General features: G+C 42.7%; 2 protein-coding genes across 5 annotated transcripts in view; one reads left to right on the plus strand and one right to left on the minus strand.

Moving 5' to 3' along the window:
* Positions 1–1,856: 1,856 nt before the first annotated feature.
* Positions 1,857–6,305, minus strand: dusp19a (dual specificity phosphatase 19a). Its single transcript, XM_027021861.2, has 4 exons — positions 5,618–6,305; positions 5,324–5,370; positions 5,027–5,179; positions 1,857–4,270 (listed from the first exon to the last, which is right to left on the minus strand). Exons 1-4 carry the CDS (start codon positions 5,838–5,840, stop codon positions 4,052–4,054), a joined length of 642 nt encoding a protein of 213 aa, XP_026877662.2. The 5' UTR covers positions 5,841–6,305; the 3' UTR covers positions 1,857–4,051.
* Positions 6,306–6,404: 99 nt separating this feature from the next.
* The window catches only part of nckap1 (NCK-associated protein 1), a 33,913-nt gene continuing 22,147 nt past the window's right edge, over positions 6,405–18,170 (plus strand). Inside the window, exons 1-6 of one of the 4 annotated variants that reach the window (XM_027021815.2) lie at positions 6,405–6,685; positions 11,192–11,209; positions 12,824–12,934; positions 17,311–17,403; positions 17,485–17,541; positions 17,684–17,826. In XM_027021815.2, the coding sequence (XP_026877616.1) occupies positions 6,578–6,685; positions 11,192–11,209; positions 12,824–12,934; positions 17,311–17,403; positions 17,485–17,541; positions 17,684–17,826 (530 nt within the window). In that variant the 5' untranslated portion in view covers positions 6,405–6,577. The remainder of the gene's footprint in view (positions 6,686–11,191; positions 11,210–12,823; positions 12,935–17,310; positions 17,404–17,484; positions 17,542–17,683; positions 17,827–18,170) is intronic. The other 3 variants (XM_027021825.2, XM_027021833.2, XM_027021841.2) reach the window with 3 other exon arrangements.

The following is an 18,170-nucleotide window of genomic DNA, read 5'->3' on the forward strand; positions in this document are numbered from 1 at the left end:
TAATCGCTAACAGCTCTTCATCGTGATTGTGAATAAAGAGGCCGAATTTCATTCTCCCTAATTGCCCTTCGTTTGGCTACGAGACAAAATCTTTCGTCGCATCCTGGCAGCCTGGCGCGCAGCCCAGACAGCAAGGGAGCACGTCGGGCAGCGCCCCCGGTCGACCTCGCCGAAGGGTCTCGTAACGAATTTCGCCGCCTTTGTTCTACCCACTCAGACGAGATGAGGGCTGGAAACGAAACGGCAAAATTCGGCTATCGCGAATCATTCCCCAAAGCGACGAATGCGCGTGTCATTTGTACTGCAGGGGTTGCCGTTACAAAAGCGACATCGAAAACCTCATGACCCGTGGGTGCCGCCAGTGACCCCGATTCACATGTCAAGACTGGCTATCACTAAAACGGGGGGTTTCCTGTCGTTTAAATGGCACATTATTAGATGACGCTCAGACCCAACTTGGGCCACTCGTTTAACGTGTTGATTTTCCCGTGCGTGTCTAGTTAGGCAGTGCTCCTCTGGGTCTGCCCTCGGGACGTCAGGTGATGGTTAGTTTACCGAACTAATAACGCCCCTCATAAGCACAATTAAGCTTTTCATTGTTTGATTAGTTTATTTCTGCTTTGGTGTGGAATGTAGACGCGGTCTATAGAGCTTCTGCAGGTTTTATGTGTAAACACTTCGAGACTAAACAAATTTGTGCCGTCGAGAGTTTTTAAAGGTGTCGTTCTCAGGTGATGCGACTCGCGGCCTGCAGGGAAACCTTAATGAGTCCAGCATGAGACTCCAGAGAATACGGTACAATAACATCCCATGAACGTTGCGTTAGACGGGCGCCAGTACATTTCAGTCCGATGGAAATCGCCAGGGAATTTCGGCCAAGGAATCAGAGCCGTTGTCCGGGCCTGGCACGTGAAAATACATAGATAAGCTCTGCTCAACAGCACTAAACGGTTAAAAAACAACAAAACAATACTGCACCGTTTTATTTCGACTGTTATGGAGTCAGTTTTAAAGTTTTACACTCTTGAAGCGATGTTAGGCTACGTTCGTGACCTTCGTTTTGGTTAAAACTTTGCTTTCCGTGCGCCCGGTAAACCCGTGGAACATGCACCGGTTTTTGTTTGCGTTGTTTCTTCCGTTTGTTTTGCCTAAGTGGTGTTAAAACAGCAACAAAACCCTGGCTACTTGCCTTCCTGTGTGCTGACAGATGCCCGATGAGCGTCCCGGGTGACCCTTTGGACTTGGTTTTGTAAAACCTCGGACTGACTTTGCGCGGTGTCTCTGCTGTCGCGCGCTTTCGCTTTGACGGCAACTGTTGCATTTGTTCTCCTCGCGAGCATGGAAGATAGAGTACCCATGTAGCAAAACCGACATGAGAAACAAAACTAATGTAAGGAAATCCCCAAAAATCAGAAGTACGTTGCTATATTTTCGGACCCTTATTCGTCTCTTTCACAAAAATCTGTAACAGATGAGCGCTGCTCGCCCATAGAAACGCTCGCGCAGACAAGCCCGACTCCCCCCGGGCTCCCTAAGTGTGGTTTCCGGACTGATCACAGGAGGCGCTATACTAATGTTGAGGAGCCTCCGAGAATTCTCCAGGCCTGTCTAAAGTAAACGCATCACAGTCCAGTGTTAAACGTACGAACATATTTAAGTAGGTATGTGGGCCCATATTGTATTGATAAGATGTGTAATCAGTCACTATGTCCCTATTTTTATATAGTATTTCTATATTCAAAAACAAAATGTCCACTAATTACCTGAGTAATATCTCATCTTACATACCTATCAGATACCAAGTCCTCAAGTATATGTTAAAGTGTATATTTATTGAACAAAGCACATTCCACACATTCATATTTAAGAATTAAAACACACCTTGGAATACATCACAAAATCAAATACTAAATCTATACAGTACAGAATTATCAATTTCTTTTCAGTCTTTTTATATTCAGATATTTTAAATATAATCTAGGTGTCAACTACAGTCCCATTTTAGATACCAACACAGCTGTAAGAAACAGACAACAGAAGTGCTCAAAGTAGACATGGAATATTGTAAGATACAGACCTTCTGTGTGAAGTATATGTATTTACTACAGAAAACTAAAACATTTTTGAAATATTACTAGTATGTGTTCTGAAAATGTAATTGTAAAAATTACTGTATATTTCTTCTTGCAAACTTAATTAATTAAATCAACATTGCACAATCAAAATGTAACTTTAAACCATTGTACACACTCACTGACAGAAGTTGGAGTCTGTTAATAAATTAAATTAGTGTAATATTTGAGTTTCATTATTAACATAGTCAGTGTGCACAATATTCTGAGCAAACTTCCCCTTAGTTACAGTGCATTTGCGTGCCATGTCTCCAGAACGTGGAAATCACTTACGATAAGGCACTGCTTTGGCAAGCAGATCAGTTAGAACCAATACAGGGCTGGGTAGAGCTACAGTGAGCTCCCAGTCAAACAGAGCTGGATAAAGTTACAGTGAGCTCCCAGTCAAACACGGCTGGGTAGAGCTACAGTGAGCTCCCAGTCAAACAGGGCTGGGTAGAGCTACAGTGAGCTCCCAGTCGCTCATCTGAACAAACAGGACTGGGTAGAGCTACAGTGAGCTCCCAGTTATTCTTCTGAACAAACAGGGCTGGATAGAGATACAGTGAGCTCCCAGTCAAACAGGACTGGGGTAGAGCTACAGTGAGCAGCTCCCAGTCGCTTATCTGAACAAACAGGGCTGGGTAGAGCTACAGTGAGCAGTTCCTAGTCAACAGGGCTGGGTAGAGCTACAGTGAGCAGTTCCTAGTCAACAGGGCTGGGTAGAGCTACAGTGAGCAGCTCCCAGTTACTCATCTGAACACCCAAACATTCCAGACACTTTAAAGGAGATAGAACAGCACAGCATTTGAGACCAAAGAGTTTAGAAGAGGAACCATATCATAGATGCCTACACACAGCCAACAACCAATAGATAAAATCAGAAAAGTACTACATGCAAGTTATAAAAACATACACAAGCTGTGAAAGGTACTTTGTGTTTTTGAATTACAAAAACACTCCATTTTGTTCAAAATCTTAAGACCTACAATTTAGTTGGGCAGCTGTATGGCATAGATATAGAAAAATGGTTTTATTTAGCTATACAAAATTGATAACAGGAACAATAATTCAAAGTGTTTCCTGTGCAACCATCAAAGTTCTTTTATATGTTTGATATCAATCACAAATTTACATGGTGCCTTCATAACAAAGGAACAGGAAGTGACATCATGACATCACAAGTGCCATGAGTAACTCTAAAAGCTAATATATATTTGTAAAGCATCCTTGAGTCTGAGAAAGGTGCTATATAAATGCAAATAATAATAATAATAATAATAGCCAGTTTTCCCAGTGGAAGGAGTGCTGTGAACACTTCTCACTGCTACCTAATACTGCTCACACAGAACTGCAGTCACACCAATTATTTGATACATACATCTTTATGAAGTCCTATTTGTGCCTGCTCTGTCACGCTGTGTGATGCCAAGAAATGACCACAAGATGTCGCTAAGAAGAAACAAAGCTATAAATGAATTAATGCTGTGTTAATACAGAATTAAATGCATTTTTCATACAGCAAAAAATGATATGCTGTCTGATTTAATTACTTAATTCTGGATCGATTAATTACTTGGAAAATTTAAATAGATTAAAAAAAAAACATGAAGGCTCTAATCTAACAGCTGAATCATCAGGTTGCCTCATTTATACATTATTTCTAATCACCCATTCTATTCACCCCAGCTACTCCCGATACGCCATGAAATTATAGTAAAAATGTTAATTGTGGAAAGAATGGTTCTTTCAATCTACAGTATCTTGTTGTTTTTAAATGCACTTCTACATTTTCCACCCTACAAATGCTTAATTCTAAATTTGCATATTCGATGTTAAATTACAGCTGGTCAAATCAAATCCATCGCAAAAATCTCTGGGGAAGCACTGAAGGTTTAATTATCTGGATCAGTTCTGTGGGGGGAATTACCCGTTGATGTTCAGGCATGGCCTAGGCCATTTGCTTGTGCACTGTCCTGCGGTTGGTAGCTTTTCAACTGTTCGAGGAAGCCTGGGTTTGGACAAGATGCTGGCCTCGCTGACTTCACCAAAGAAAAGGCGTCCTCAAATGTCTGGCCTTCCCTGGACATCAGGTATCCAATGACAACCGAAACGGAACGAGATACTCCAGCGTTGCTGTGGACCAGGACGATGCCCTTCTGCTCAGAGCGGGACAGGATTTAAGAAATAAAAACAAGACAATGGACAAATGTGCAAAACTACCCTAGAGACAATGGACTCGTATTCCCTCAGTCCTGGCATATCAATTCCACATCTTAATGCACCATACAGCACTTCATGTAACAAATACTGTACTAATCATGCATAATGGCAAAATTACAAGTTGTGAGAGAATAACAGGTGAGGGGAATGTGGTTTCATTAATTGCTCTCCGTAACATGGATTACACAGGATATTAGCCACAGGTACACAGCACGCTCATCTTACGGCGGCCTGGAAACTTATTTCCAGAGGCCATTGTAATCATAAACCCTTGCAAATTTGCATCATGTTACAGTGTCAGGTTGAGGGTGACTGGCACAACTATTTGGTAAAGAGGTTGTATGACAAACATTGGTCCAGCAGTGATATGATCTTTCTACAAGGGGGTGAATTATGCATGGTAAACTCAGCATTCATTATTCAAGACTCGGTTGCCTGGTCTAAGAGATATTAGCCAGCAGCTGACTCTACAGCATCAGACAGGCCAAGTTTTAAAACTAAACATTCAGTAAATTATCTTTAAAAAAGGGCATAGCCATCTAATAACATGAAGACTTTTGTGAATTTCCTGGTTGGACCCCTTTGCAAAGGATGCTAATCCTTTGTAAAGATGGTTGGTCTATGTGACTACAACTTAGTGCCTCTTCTAGTGAAAGTATTTATCTCCATGGCAACAGCAAGTCATGCTTTACCTCAGCTTTGGCCTTGGCTATGAACTGTGCGCACTCCTGAAGATGTGATATGATGTTGGTGTCAGGAAGGTCCAGTATGCTGAGTGTTTTATAGATAAACAGGTCTGGAAATGCGCTCTCCCCACCATATGCCACATTCAGAATGTGGGTCACCTAAAATGAAAAAAAAAAAAAACATTCATTATAGTGTAAAAAAAATTAAAACAAAACTATTGCACATACAGTATACAAAAAAGGCAAAGATGAAAAATCACCATGGAGTATTATAAAGTAACAACAGTTAGGAAAGTTGAGCACCTTGTACTTCTTCAAAGTGCCAAAGTGGTAGGCAGCATCTTGTGAGCCTGTAATGTGAACATCACAAGGACAAGCGGAGAATATCTCACATTTCTATCAAACTAACTGTGATGGTAAATAAACACAGTTCACAGTGCAGTGTGGATATGGATATTAGTCCGTATCTCATCCATAAACGTCCGGGATGGTTCATGATTTACATAAGCGTTTAACATCGGACGAGACCGTGACAGTGACATGAAACCGCCCTGGTTTGGTTGTCCTTAAGGGGAAACAAGCGAATATTATACTTACCAAGCAGTAAGTAAGGCTTAATATATCCAACTTGGAGATCCCAAGTGTTGTCTTGTACGTAGCCACATGCTGTTTCACACTGTGCTGTATCCTCAACCACATGGACAGCTGATCCTTTCCATGTTTCAATAATTCGCCTCCCACTTAAAGTTGTTACCCGGGTACATTGTTTTCGCAAATTGTTTTTAGAAAACGATTTGATTTCTTGTGCAAGAGACTGCATCACATTTGTAGTGTGGGTCCCAAAAGCAGAATATTCAAAGCTCTGCTCTCTTTAGGTCTTTGTGATGTGGCCGCTGTTAACTACCTTTCCCGGGCCGTTAGTAATGGTCAGATACTTTTCTTTCGCCTTTCTTACAATCCGAAAACTGAGACCGCTCAATTACTTAGCCACAATCACCTGAAGCGTGCGGAGCAGCACTGCCGCCCGGAGGAAGGGACTGTAACAACACTTCATCATGAGCGCATCACGTCCATGCAAAAATCCCAGACTCGGGTTCCCGGGCTCTTCCACAGGAGGTCCACGTTAGATTCCATCGCACCGCTCATAAACAAAACACAATTTTGGCCGTGGACTGGCTTGCGTTTAAAAATGTTCCGCTCAATTTTCCTTCACTGACTGTGCAAACATAGGTGAGCGTTGCAGCGTTAAAACCGCACGTGAACGACCCAGAAGACATGCGGAAATGCAAAACACGTTATCCCAGGATTCTGGTCACGTGGTCCGCGCTGGTGTTGCAGGAAACAGCCTCGTTCTGAGAGTCGGGCAACACCTAGAAAGAAAAAAAAATACACTGGGACGAGGACGGTAGCGAGGAGCTTGTCGACGTCGTTAGCCCGTAATATGGGCAAATCTGAACACTAAACTACAAACGTGGCCGTTAATTTTGTCCTGTAACACAACAAAAGGGACATTTCCTTCGTCCTTTTCGTCTGCGAGCAACACAGTGAATAAGAGCCATGTCGCGGGGCGTGTTGCAGCCCAGCCAGCAGAAGCTGGCGGAGAAGCTGACCATTCTGAACGACAGGGGCGTCGGGATGCTGACGCGTATTTACAACATTAAGAAGGTGAGAAGGAGAATAAATATCACGTGTGCTTCGTCAGACAGCCGCTTAAATGTTCCGAGTTTTAGTCAGCATGTGTATGTTCTGCATCTCCTGCACCGACAGACGGCTTGGTTTAGCCGAGGCCCGGGCGTTAGAAAATCGCGGCGCTAACGTTAGCCCGCTCGCGCAGGTTAGCCCGCTAGCTAGTCAGTCCCCTCATCGTACCGTGTCAGCCGTGACTGTGGGGTAAAACAAACGCGCTGGTCATTCTGCTAGAATTGGCTGATTATACGTGAAGCTGTCAGGTAAATCAAAGTTAATAACTCATGTACTTAGCCGTGCCTCCCAGATTTATTTATAGCTGGCTAGGTAGGATAGCTAGGGTTGCTAGCTAATCGCTAACGTTAGTCGTTTCCCTCAGGTGCCTTGAGGCTGGTGATCGTGAACAAGTCATCACAGTCGCTATCGTTTGCAATGTTTATTTTTGTGTCGTTGCTTGCGTCTTATTTTGGTTGATCAGCGACTGTGATTGTGCTTCTCTTCCTCCATAATATCGCAGACGTAGCGTCTGAATTTCATTTCGTTAGTGGAAGCTCAGTCGCTAGCCAGTGAGGCTGTGAACGTTGGCAACAGCGCTTTCTCTGCTACTAAGTATTCGGGCAAGAGCAGTGATCAGATTCCAGTGTCGGTGTATTTTTATTTTTATTTTTTTATTTTCATTACCCATCCTGTTTGAGCGCACTAGATTAACTACAGTAATCTCACTCGTCCGTCAGACGTCAGAGATCTACAGGAATCAATTCATAAGGTTGTTGATGTCATTTTAAACCGGATGATTAGGGTTGCTAATGTTAGTACACGGGCGCTCACGTTAGCGTCAGTATAATCTGACTGTACCAGTTAAACCCAAGCAGTCCCGCAGACCTACCCTACATTATCTTGTTTAGGTGCGTATTGTATTGACCGACGGAACCTAAACAGGACCAAGGAAGAGGGCTTTCACAAAGTAAGGTTTATAGGGCAGGGTAAACTGATCTTATTGTCCTGTCTGGGTCCTGTTAGGTCATTGCGGTGGAACATATTTTTCATCATTATAAGAATATATTAAAACATTTTAAATCAGTTTCTGTTGTTTTTTTATACCTCAGAAAGCAAGGCACAAACAGAAGAGTTACAACAGATATCTACTCATAGGCTGTTTAATCAGTGCTTTCACTTTTAAATATAATATTTTTAATGTTCCATAAATGTATATATGGTGTGCTCTTCCAGAAATCGTTTTGTGTGATCTTCACACCAAGTCAGACTTGTCATTTATGTTCAGTACATCACCGTGTGACAATCGTGTTTGTGAGCGCGCACATGTGCATATGTTTGAGAGGATTGCTACCTCAGACTTACATCCCTCACATATGCATACATATATATACACACACAAAAGATATCTCTTTCTTTCTATGATCCTTTCTTCTTGGTCTTTCTTATCTTGCATCCTCTCTCTCTCTCTCTCTCTCTCTCTCTCTCTCTCTCTCTCTCTCTCTCAAAATACCCTCTTCTCTGCTTAATGAGGTGCCACCCTCATCAGAAGGACACTGTGTAGACGTGCTTAGGAGTGCAGCGTGTCTCTCCATGTCCAACGTTCTCTCACATCAGACTTCATGCATTCTACCCAGCTACAGATGTCTGATCTGGTAGTTTCTGACAGTGGTGTTACCTATGTTCCATCGCTCTGTCTCATGACTGACATTCATTCAAAATGCAACAGGACAAATTAGCAACTAAATTACGTGTTACTCTTTTTAGCTATAAGATAACAATTATTTTTGTCTTTCATAGTTCTCGTCTTTTTTTTTTTTTTTCCTAGAGTAGGATTTCTACTGCATGCTTTTGGCAATCCTGTTGCTTAGCAACTGGTAGGCATTGACATCAGCACTGTAAAAATCTTGTTTTGTGATGTCTAAGAGTTAAAATTGTGACAAGAATGTTTCATGTTTGTTTGAAAATTAATTTTTAGCATGAAACTGTTTTGCTAAAAAGGGCCTGTGTGTAACGATACAGGTGACACATTTGTGCAGTATGGGAGCAGTCCATTCTCATCAGAAACATTCCTCATTGTGTCTGTGTTCATGAGGTTGTGGGTTGTGTATGTTGGTTTCAGTAGATTATTATTTCTTAATTTGCACAACATGTCTAAAAGAAGAGCATTAGCTCTTATGTTTTTTTGGGGGTTTTTTCCCATTAGCTACGTTGTTTATCAACATAAATGTGGCATACATCAGCCTTCACCATTTCACAACAGTATCAGTGTTTTTTGTTCCAGATCAGGAATAAACAGGCTAGCCAGCACAACTTTGCAACAGGAAGCGACAGCCGAGTTGAGCCCTTTCCTCGACACAGAGTATCTCTCAATTTCCTGTTTTATCTCAAAAGCCCCTGCATCCCAAGGGATGCAGAATCATGAGTGTCGCTAAGTGGGCCATTATTATTCCTTAATTTGTTAGGTTAGCTGCTTCACTTCACCCTTAGATATGTCAAAACTCCTGCCAATTTGATGAAACCCAATCAAACCTGTCAAGTTGATCTGTTAATGGCATCTATGGAAGGGTCCATCTTCAGCTGAGCAAAATGCCATGTTTGGTTTATTTTTGCAAGTTCACCTTAATGCAGTTTACAGCCTTTTTACACAAGACTGCCCCACACAGGCTTGTTTCAACACAAATGGCTTAATTTGTCACCTGCTAAATGATTTTGGACAGTCTAGTCGTGCGTGTGAAATCTGACTGATGAGCAGGTACTAATCTTTGGCATGTTTTATGGCTGCTGTGGTGAACGAGAAGAACACCAGGACAGATTATTCCAGACTGGCCCGAGAGGCCACACTAATGAGCAGGGTTTATCTTCCAGTGCCAGCTTAGATGCTCTTTATTCCTTTGCTCTACTTTTTTATGCCTCTATGCTCTCTCTTAACTTCCGCAGGTCTTTTCTTTTACCCATATTGTTGACGTTTAACTTGCTTATTGCTTTTTATCCCTATAGCTCCTAAATGTGCTTGTTACTTCTCTTTTCACATAGTGCCTCTAATTCTTGCCACTTTCAGTTTATATTTCTGATAGATTTCTTTGAGAGCTGGACTCACTGTGGCTATCAGGAACATTTAACATTTAATTTAATTTATGCAAGTATTTATCCCTGTCAAAACTACAAGATTCTTATTGCAGCTTGGATAAGTGAAAGACAAACATAAACCAAGCAATTTTAAAATGTAGTAGTGCAGTAAGCACAGTAATATTGTAGGCTTCTACAATTGTCGTATTGCCAAAGCTGGTTATATTGATTAACAATCCATTGTACAGCCTCTGTTAAATCTTAACTGAACACATCAGTTACAGTTTCCTGTCTTAAGCACAGAATTTTCTCTTCCCTGCATCTGTTGGTTTGTCGGCAGAGAGCACTTGCTTCCATGTGTTTGAGTTTTAGTAACATGCCCAGAGATTTCTCAGTCAGTAACTCTTTTTCTGACAGTCTGACACACTCGGTTGGGGGGGGCGGGGGGGGGGGGGCAGTCCATCCACATGCATAACAGCTCAAAATCAGTTAGAGAGCATTAGGAAGGTGCTGGAGGCTTTTCAGTGTTAGGCTGTTGTAATGCAAAAATAATGGAAATACGGTTACTGGTTGTATGTTGACTAACTAATATTAACATTGTGTAAGGTATTACTAATTACCTCTGTAGACCAAATGAATTCAAATGAAGTTCTGGAATATAAACTCAGTTGTGCCAAGAGTTCAACCCAAGTAATTAAACCAAATCTCTTGTCCAAAGAAACACAAATGCAAAACACAAACACACACACACACACACACACACACACACACACACACACTCTCAATCACACACACACACACACACACAATACTGTTGTAAGGAACTGGTTGCTAGGTTTTCAGCGCAGGTCCTATCCCTAATTCTGTGCATGCAAAGTATTTTGTTCCATTTAAATTGTAATTATGTGACATTTTAATTTCTTTCTTTATAATTCTCTCACTGTGATTTCTTGCATCTTATTCTGAATCTACACTTCTTTTTGGCCCTGTTGTTGTTGTTGTTGTTGTTATTGTGCATATGTTGGCTGTGTTCTTGTACTCTTGTTGTTTCTTTATTTTACCTGCATGTCTTGGTTCTTTTGACTGAATCACATTGCCCCCTGGTCTCTTCTCAAAGCCATGGGCAGGAGTGGTACCTTGGACTGCGTCTCCCTGGTCGTGGGGAAGAGCTCTGCATGGGTGTGAGTGTTTAGCTCTGGGAACGACGGCGTCTTCAGACTCGGTCTGACTCGAGTGGCCCCTGCAGCGCCCCCTAGGCTCGTAAAAGAGAAGTGCCAAAGGAGGGAAAAACCTGTAGCACAGAAAGACCAACATTTAGTTCCCACAGCTAATTTGTTTTGGCATAGATATGCATGGTAGAGATTGGAAAGTTGTTTTTTTATGTGTAATTCTCTCTTTTTCTGTTACAATGCTTCCCCCCAGCAAGGACAAGTTTGGAAGGTTTGCACTGCTTTTCCACCTCCCCAGATCTTGTACCCCCTCCCTCTCCAACCCCTTTCCCATGCCCTGCCCCTTCTGCCCCATCCCCTGCTTTCCTGCCAGTCTCATGTGCCATGATCTCTCTCCGTATGCAACTCACACACAGCACTCTGGTGGGGAGAAACGCCTGTTCCCAAACTGCAGTAGAATCTTTGCAGTAGTCTTTCTTTCACTCTTTTCTCTCTCTCCATCTTTTTTTTTTGGTTCTCTTATTGTTTGTCATATATTTTGCTTTCGTCCTGATGCATGTACTTTATCTTCTTCTTCTTCTTCTTCTTCTTCTTCTTCTTCTTCTTCTTCTTCTTCTTATTACGACTATTATTACATGTATATACATATGTTTGGCTGTGTCTGTTTATTGTTCCTAGGTGTTTTGTGGTGTGCACTCTTTTAGCTAACACTAGCTGCTGGCAGACACAGGAATGGCTCTAAAAGTCTTGTTGTACAGTGAGCTATGCAGTTACACATAAGGACATCACAGTCGCATGACTTGCGCTCATTTCTCATGAATATACTTTTTTATTTTAAATTGTTTGTTTCCTTTCTCTCACTGCATCTAATTGGCAGCACGTTTGGCTTAATCTGCATGGATATATCAGCCCACGGCTACCATATACGATCAGATGTTAAATGGAAGACAAAGGGCATAACGACTCAAAACCGAAGGATTGCTATGAGCAGAGGGGTTGGTGGGGCCATTAGACTTGGTCAGCCATATTATCATACTACAGCCTTTTCATTTCATGCGCTGATTCAGTGTGTTAGTGCTTAGCGTAGTGTTTAAGGACGAAAGAGAGTTTGTGTGTGTAAACCACAGACTGTGGACTTTTCGCTTGTGGTTTGCAGCCTGTGTGTGAGTCCCGCCCTGTCCCCTCCAGCGGGCCGGGCGTGTTTTTTAAATGCGCTCTCGCCGTGGGCAGCTGTGGCCTCGTCAGGCACAGGTGCATGTCCAGCATTTTGTTGATCCAGTTTCATACACCCCGGCCTACCTCAGGTGCACGCCTGCTGACCTGTTCTAGCTCTTCATCTCTGTAAGCCATTCATCGCTTACAGAGCAGCTGATCCCCCCCCCCCCGCCCCCATCCCCGATGCTCCGTCCCAGCAGCTAAACCTTCCCTCTCTCGTGATCACTCACACGCTCTTTGTCATGCGCTCTGTCTCTCTTCATACCGTGTGCTCGCGCTCTCTCTCTCTCTCTCTCTCTCTCTCTCTCTCTCTCTCTCTCTCTCTATAGGAGTGTGTCTGCTGTCATACACTGCTGTATCAATAACTGCCTCTTACTTATTTTTTGTTTTTCCCTCGCTCTCGTGCTCTCTCTCTCTCTCTTTCGTTATACCTGTCCCTCTCTCTTTCTTTTATCCTTTTCCGTCTCTCTTTCACATTGCATTTTCTAGCTGTGACTAAATCCCAGCCCTTTTGCCACATCACCTCACCCGTCTCTTAACTGTTCTATGATGTCCCTCTGCCCTCTGGAAGTCAGTATCACACTCATGTTAGCAGAGCTCCCATACGAAACAGCAGTGTTTTCAGCAGCTATGCTTTTTCTCTCTCTCTCCTCCCTCCTGTTGTACCCAGGCCTGTGGGGATCCCAAGGCGAAGCCCTCTTATCTGGTGGACAAGAACCTGGAGTCAGCTGTCAAGTTTATAGTGAGAAAGTTCCCTGCTGTGGAAACCCGCAACAACAACGTAAGTGCCTTAGTCCTGGGTGGAGGTGTGCGCAGGCTGCGTCACCGAGCCATACATAACGGCACGTGTCTGTCTTGTTGAGCTGGAGCCCGTGTGTTATCACTGTAAATTGTTGTCCTTGTTCTGGCTTCTCTTTGAAAATGTGTACACATTTTTTTTGGTTTGTTGGTTTTTGTTTACTTTAATTCTTTTCTGTTGTCCATGAGTGTAATAGGTTTTTTTTTTTTTTTATTGCATTGTCATCACATCTAATGATGACCCTGCTAACCTGCGTATACTGCAGTGTGTGAATACTGCACATTACGGTTACTTTCCCAGTTAAAGTGTGAGCATCTGGAGCTCACTGGGGTTAAAGGCTGGGGTTTAGAGCTTTGATCTGGGGCATGTGGGGTTTAGGGTTAAATCTCATATCTGAAAGTGTTCCTGCTGGATGCTTTAGGTGGGCAGATCAGTGTGTGAGGGCAATAAGGAAAAGTGTCTGTCTCAACAGAGCATTTCTGTTCCTGAGCAGCCCTGTCTGAGAGAGAAGTAGCAAGTATGTCTGCGTTACAGACCTGCTTAGCCAAATGTGCAAGGATCAGCAGGGGTAGAAATGTGGTGCCCACGGGTAGAAGCGTGAGGCTTGGCGCGGTAGAAGCCTGATGCCCAGTGCAGTAGATGCGTGAGGCCCAGCACGGTAGACACGTGGGGTCCACCACGTGGGGTCCGGCGCATGTTTTTCAACGTTTATGAGGATGTTGATTTGAATTATATGCCAGTTATTGAGTAAGAAGTACCATATGATCAAAACTATAACTGCCTGTCATTGCAGTACTATAGTAATATCACTGTTCGGGGCACAATCAGATAAATAAAGTGAATTAGAAAATGGAACTAGGCACGTGTAGTTTTGCTCGACAGCCATTCACTGTGCAGTGTTTTTATTTTATTTTTATTTTATTTATTTATTTATTTATTTATTTTAAAAGGTCACACCTCCTGTTTAAAGTCTTGGACCACAGCAGTGTAAGTGCTGAGACAGCTGCTGCAGTCCCTGCATGTCTGCTAGCCTGCACCCAGCTCAGCTGCTGTGGTCACAGTGTGGACACAGCCAGCGCTGTGGTCACAGTGCAGACACAGCCAGTAAATTCCAAATGCAAGCCCCCTCTCGTCTCTCCTGTATGGTATATTTGCCTATTTGATCAAGCACGGAGTCTCTCTGTCATGTGAAAACACCCTTCCAGTGCTCCTGATTTAAATATGACGCAGAGCTAAGAAATATACCTGCTAGCATAATAGTGACTAATCTTTGCAAGTCCGCCTCAAGCAGAGTTTGAAGCGATGCTTTCATTTAAGGCCAAGCAGCACACCATGGTAGCTTGATTAGCACTGTAACAGTCAGCACGTTATCAGCCGCAGAGCTGTAGCTAGCAGAAACGTTCCTCCATGAAGGCCCCTAGCTAGTGTTGGAGAAAAGAATCATTCTTGACTGTAGCTGATAAACCCTCTAGCTGATCTCTCGTGGATGTGTCAGCACAACTTGAGCGTCTTGAACACTGAAATATTAATTTGGCTAACGATAACTGCTTTGTCCGTGTCGAGCTAGCCCATGTACGCAGGCACTCAGTGCAGTGCAGGTTGCCTGCTAAATACTTGTATTGCTCCATCTGGGTCTCGACGAGAATGCAGCCAAAACCCCTTCCTCCTCCTCCTCCTCCTCCTCCATGTCCATCTGAGAGTCTCTTCAGCTTCAAGGTTACTATAGACTTTAGGCTGTTGGCAGCATCAAAGATTGCTGTTCATGGACAATTTTTGTTTTATTTGCTGGTTCGTAAATGAGAAGACAAAGGTGTCTCCAGCCCCATCTGGCACACCTTCGCTGTTTTATCAGAGAGCTGGATACAGCGGAGTCTTAGACCACGGCGGAAGCTGAACGTTGTGGAAAACAAGACTGACTGAGACAAAACTAGTAGCCCTTTCCACTTGTTTCAACATTTTGAGCGTGAAAATGTATATTTACTCTATAGCAATGGTTGGGATTAAGAGATCAGATGCTAGTTCTGGTGTGTAAGTCCAGCCTTGAAGGCCAGCTTGGTAGGTGTGTGTGAGCAGGGCAGTCGCCAGGTTTCCAGGGCCGGTGATGTTGGTGAAGCCCCAGGTCAGCGCACGGGGCTGCATGTGCGCGTGCTTGTGAAGGAATGTGGGTGTGTCCCTACACACAAATCCAGCAGATTCAGTTCACATTCCAACAGAGGCGGTGTTCTGCCACTGGGTCGTCAGTGTGTTAACGTTGCCGTACTTGTGAGGAATACCCGACAGTTTTGGAATGCAGCCAACAGCCGTGACAGAGGAAGAAAAAAAAAACATGTTTTATGTTTAGCATCAAGTTCTAAAGAATTAAAGGGCGAATATGGGTTATAACGCACCTACGCTCTGTATTTGCAGTGCATCATGTCCGTGTGTGTGAGTGAGAGAGATGGAGAGGGTGGGAGTTGTTGGGGTGGGTGGGGGTTTCCATTTATTTCTGTTTATTTGCTGTGTTCTCTTAATAACCAATCACCATTCTTGTCTTTTTAAAGTGTTTGTGTTTTTCAGATGCTGCTTTTTTTATTTCTTTTTTTTTTTTTTCCTTTTTTAAGCTTTAACTTTGCTTTTTTGTTTGTTTTTAATATGTGGAAGACCGCTAACTGCTTCTGGAATGATGGTTATGAGCTGCTTCATGTTTTAACTGTGCTTTTGGAGTATACTTTGTGTTTGTTTATGTTTTCTTTTTTGTGTTCTGCCTTTTTTTTTGCATGCTTATCATGGCTATTTTCTGGATTGTTCTTTTGGTAAGTGTGGACACCATCTGGAGTCCTGTATGCTTCGTTTAGTGCTTGCTCATATTTCAACGTCGTTTTTAACGTTTCCGTTATTCTTACAAACATGGTGATAACTGGGAAACCAACGTGGGCCGAAGGAACTTCAGAATACACACATCCTCTAATCCACTGTTGGCGTTAGTGTGGAAATGTAGTTTTCCGCTGGCCATACAATTCAGCCTTCTAGTGTGCAACACAGTTGTGTGTCCTGAGGTTTCTTGGCCTATGGCTGCATGGCTCCATGCTTGCTTCAGGATTTTTATCTAATATCTCGTATCCAGAGTGTACAAGCCAATGCTACCAACGCATTTCATGGAAAATAACAAGGATGGTTAAACACATTAATGTAAAATTTGAGTATATATTTCTTTATTCCTATCTTTAATGATATTATATACTACTTTATTATTAATTCTACTGTATGTACAAACACTAAAACAGCTCTTAGACTCCATCACTTGTGTGTTACATTGCCATCCTTGCTGAGTTCTTTATTGTACAAGGGAGTAATAAATATTAAAATGCTAAGGAGCATTTTAATGATTGTACAGGAGTGAATTTGAGAAAGGGTAACATAGCATATGGAAATATGGGCAGAAATTTGTGTGGTTTGCTTATAAACTACTTATGGCCAATGCTAGCTTAGTTCTATGTGCGCGTGCGTGCATGCACGTGTGTGTGTGTGTGTGCGTGCGTGTGGGCGTGAATGCGTGCGTGTGTGCTATAAGCTCCCTGATATTTGCACAGTGATGTCCAACATATCATTAATGCTTTTAACAGAGGACATGCTTACCTGATAACCCTGATGGACATCAGGTGCTCTCTCTTACTAACTTGACTCAAGAGCACGTTTGCATTGATGATGAAGACATTACCAGCCAGCTTCTAGTTATGAGAGACTTTTTTAAAAACCTTTTCGAATCTAGCCACATTGTAAAAGAGTTCTTGCAGCCTTTGGGGCAGTGTGTTTTGATGCTTTGCTGCCTATCAGGCATTGTGTGTTGGCTGGATGGAGGTGCAGACTTGCTCTGGAGTCACTGGTGTAGTGCAAGTGGGCCTTCTCTCTCAGGGAGCCTTACGGGCCAGCGCCAACTCCACACAGGGTTCAGCCTTTCTCCGCTGTTTTAAGACACAAGAGTTAATGGTAAAATAAACAAAGATGCCGTAACAGCTGTAAAATAATAATTACTGAAGTAATTCCTCTGCGCTTCATCTCATTGTGCTCAGTTGAAGCGGAATTTTAATCCTACTTTAATCCAACTAGCACATGTTGGAATACAGGCTGTCAGTTAGACCGCTCTGTCCATACAGCTGCTTGTGATACCCTTATGGCCATGTTCGGTGCACTTGTTCATTCTTTACTTCCCTACTTTGTGTGCACCTGTATTATTTATCAATGGTCTAATACATAAGTAATAATAATTAGATTTTACTATACACCACTGAGAACCCTGCTAAGGAGTCTGTAGTCTGAAGTAGCGTGCTGCTCTGAATTGTACAACCGTGGTGATTTTACATTTTCTTTTGATATTGCAGCAACAGCTCACACAGCTTCAGAAGGAAAAGTCTGAAATCCTGAAGAATCTGGCGCTGTATTACTTCACGTTTGTGGATGTTATGGAGTTTAAGGTAGGACAAAAACACGCACACACTCCTCAGAGCACATGCTGCCTGTTCTGCCTCACTTTTCTCCCCTCTTCTCTTTTTCAGGACCACGTTTGTGAACTGCTCAACACTATTGATGTGTGTCAAGTTTTCTTTGACATTGTAAGGGTCGTTTTGATTTGGTTTTTGTAATTTATTATTGTTTTTGTTAAATAGATATAGACACAGTGGAACATGAATTAAAAATTGATGACCTGTGTCCTGTGGTGGATTTTTTGTTGTTGTTGTTTTGTTTTGTTTTTAGACTGTGAACTTCGACCTAACCAGAAACTACCTTGACCTTGTTGTGACGTACACTACACTAATGATGCTACTGTCTCGAATCGAGGAGCGTAAGGCCATTATTGGCCTGTACAACTATGCTCATGAGATGACTCACGGTGCCAGGTAACACTGCAGACCCATGAACATCCAGTGCACATATGTACTGATGCTGGTATCCAGCATTCACATTCCTGTTTGTGTATCCACCAGATTCTAGTATCATTACACCTCTCCATATTCCATTCAATGCACATTCCAATACAGATTCCCAGTATCAGTACATTTGTTATATTTAAGCATGTAATGGGATGGTAGGATTTAGAAAAAAAATGAAATGAATTGGGAGAGTGTTTTGTGGATTTGGGTTGCGTGGAGTTGTAGATAATGGCTTAGTTGCACTGATGGAAGCAGCTGGTGAACGGCTGGTGTCCGTTGGCTGAATACATGCCTGGTGTGTGTTCTCTGTA

The sequence above is a fragment of the Electrophorus electricus genome, chromosome 2, assembly GCF_013358815.1.
Source record: "Electrophorus electricus isolate fEleEle1 chromosome 2, fEleEle1.pri, whole genome shotgun sequence".
NCBI lineage: Eukaryota > Metazoa > Chordata > Actinopteri > Gymnotiformes > Gymnotidae > Electrophorus > Electrophorus electricus.

What these genes read in the sequence shown, in the direction of transcription:
- dusp19a (XM_027021861.2), bottom strand. Translation starts at nt 5,840, where the DNA reads ATGCAGTCTCTTGCACAAGAAATCAAATCGTTTTCTAAAAACAATTTG. An exon ending in TAAGCCTTACTTACTGCTTG is followed by an intron (nt 5,371 to 5,617) that starts GTAAGTATAATA and finishes TTCACATTACAG; the next exon opens with GCTCACAAGATGCTGCCTAC. An exon ending in GCACTTTGAAGAAGTACAAG is followed by an intron (nt 5,180 to 5,323) that starts GTGCTCAACTTT and finishes TTTTCATTTTAG; the next exon opens with GTGACCCACATTCTGAATGT.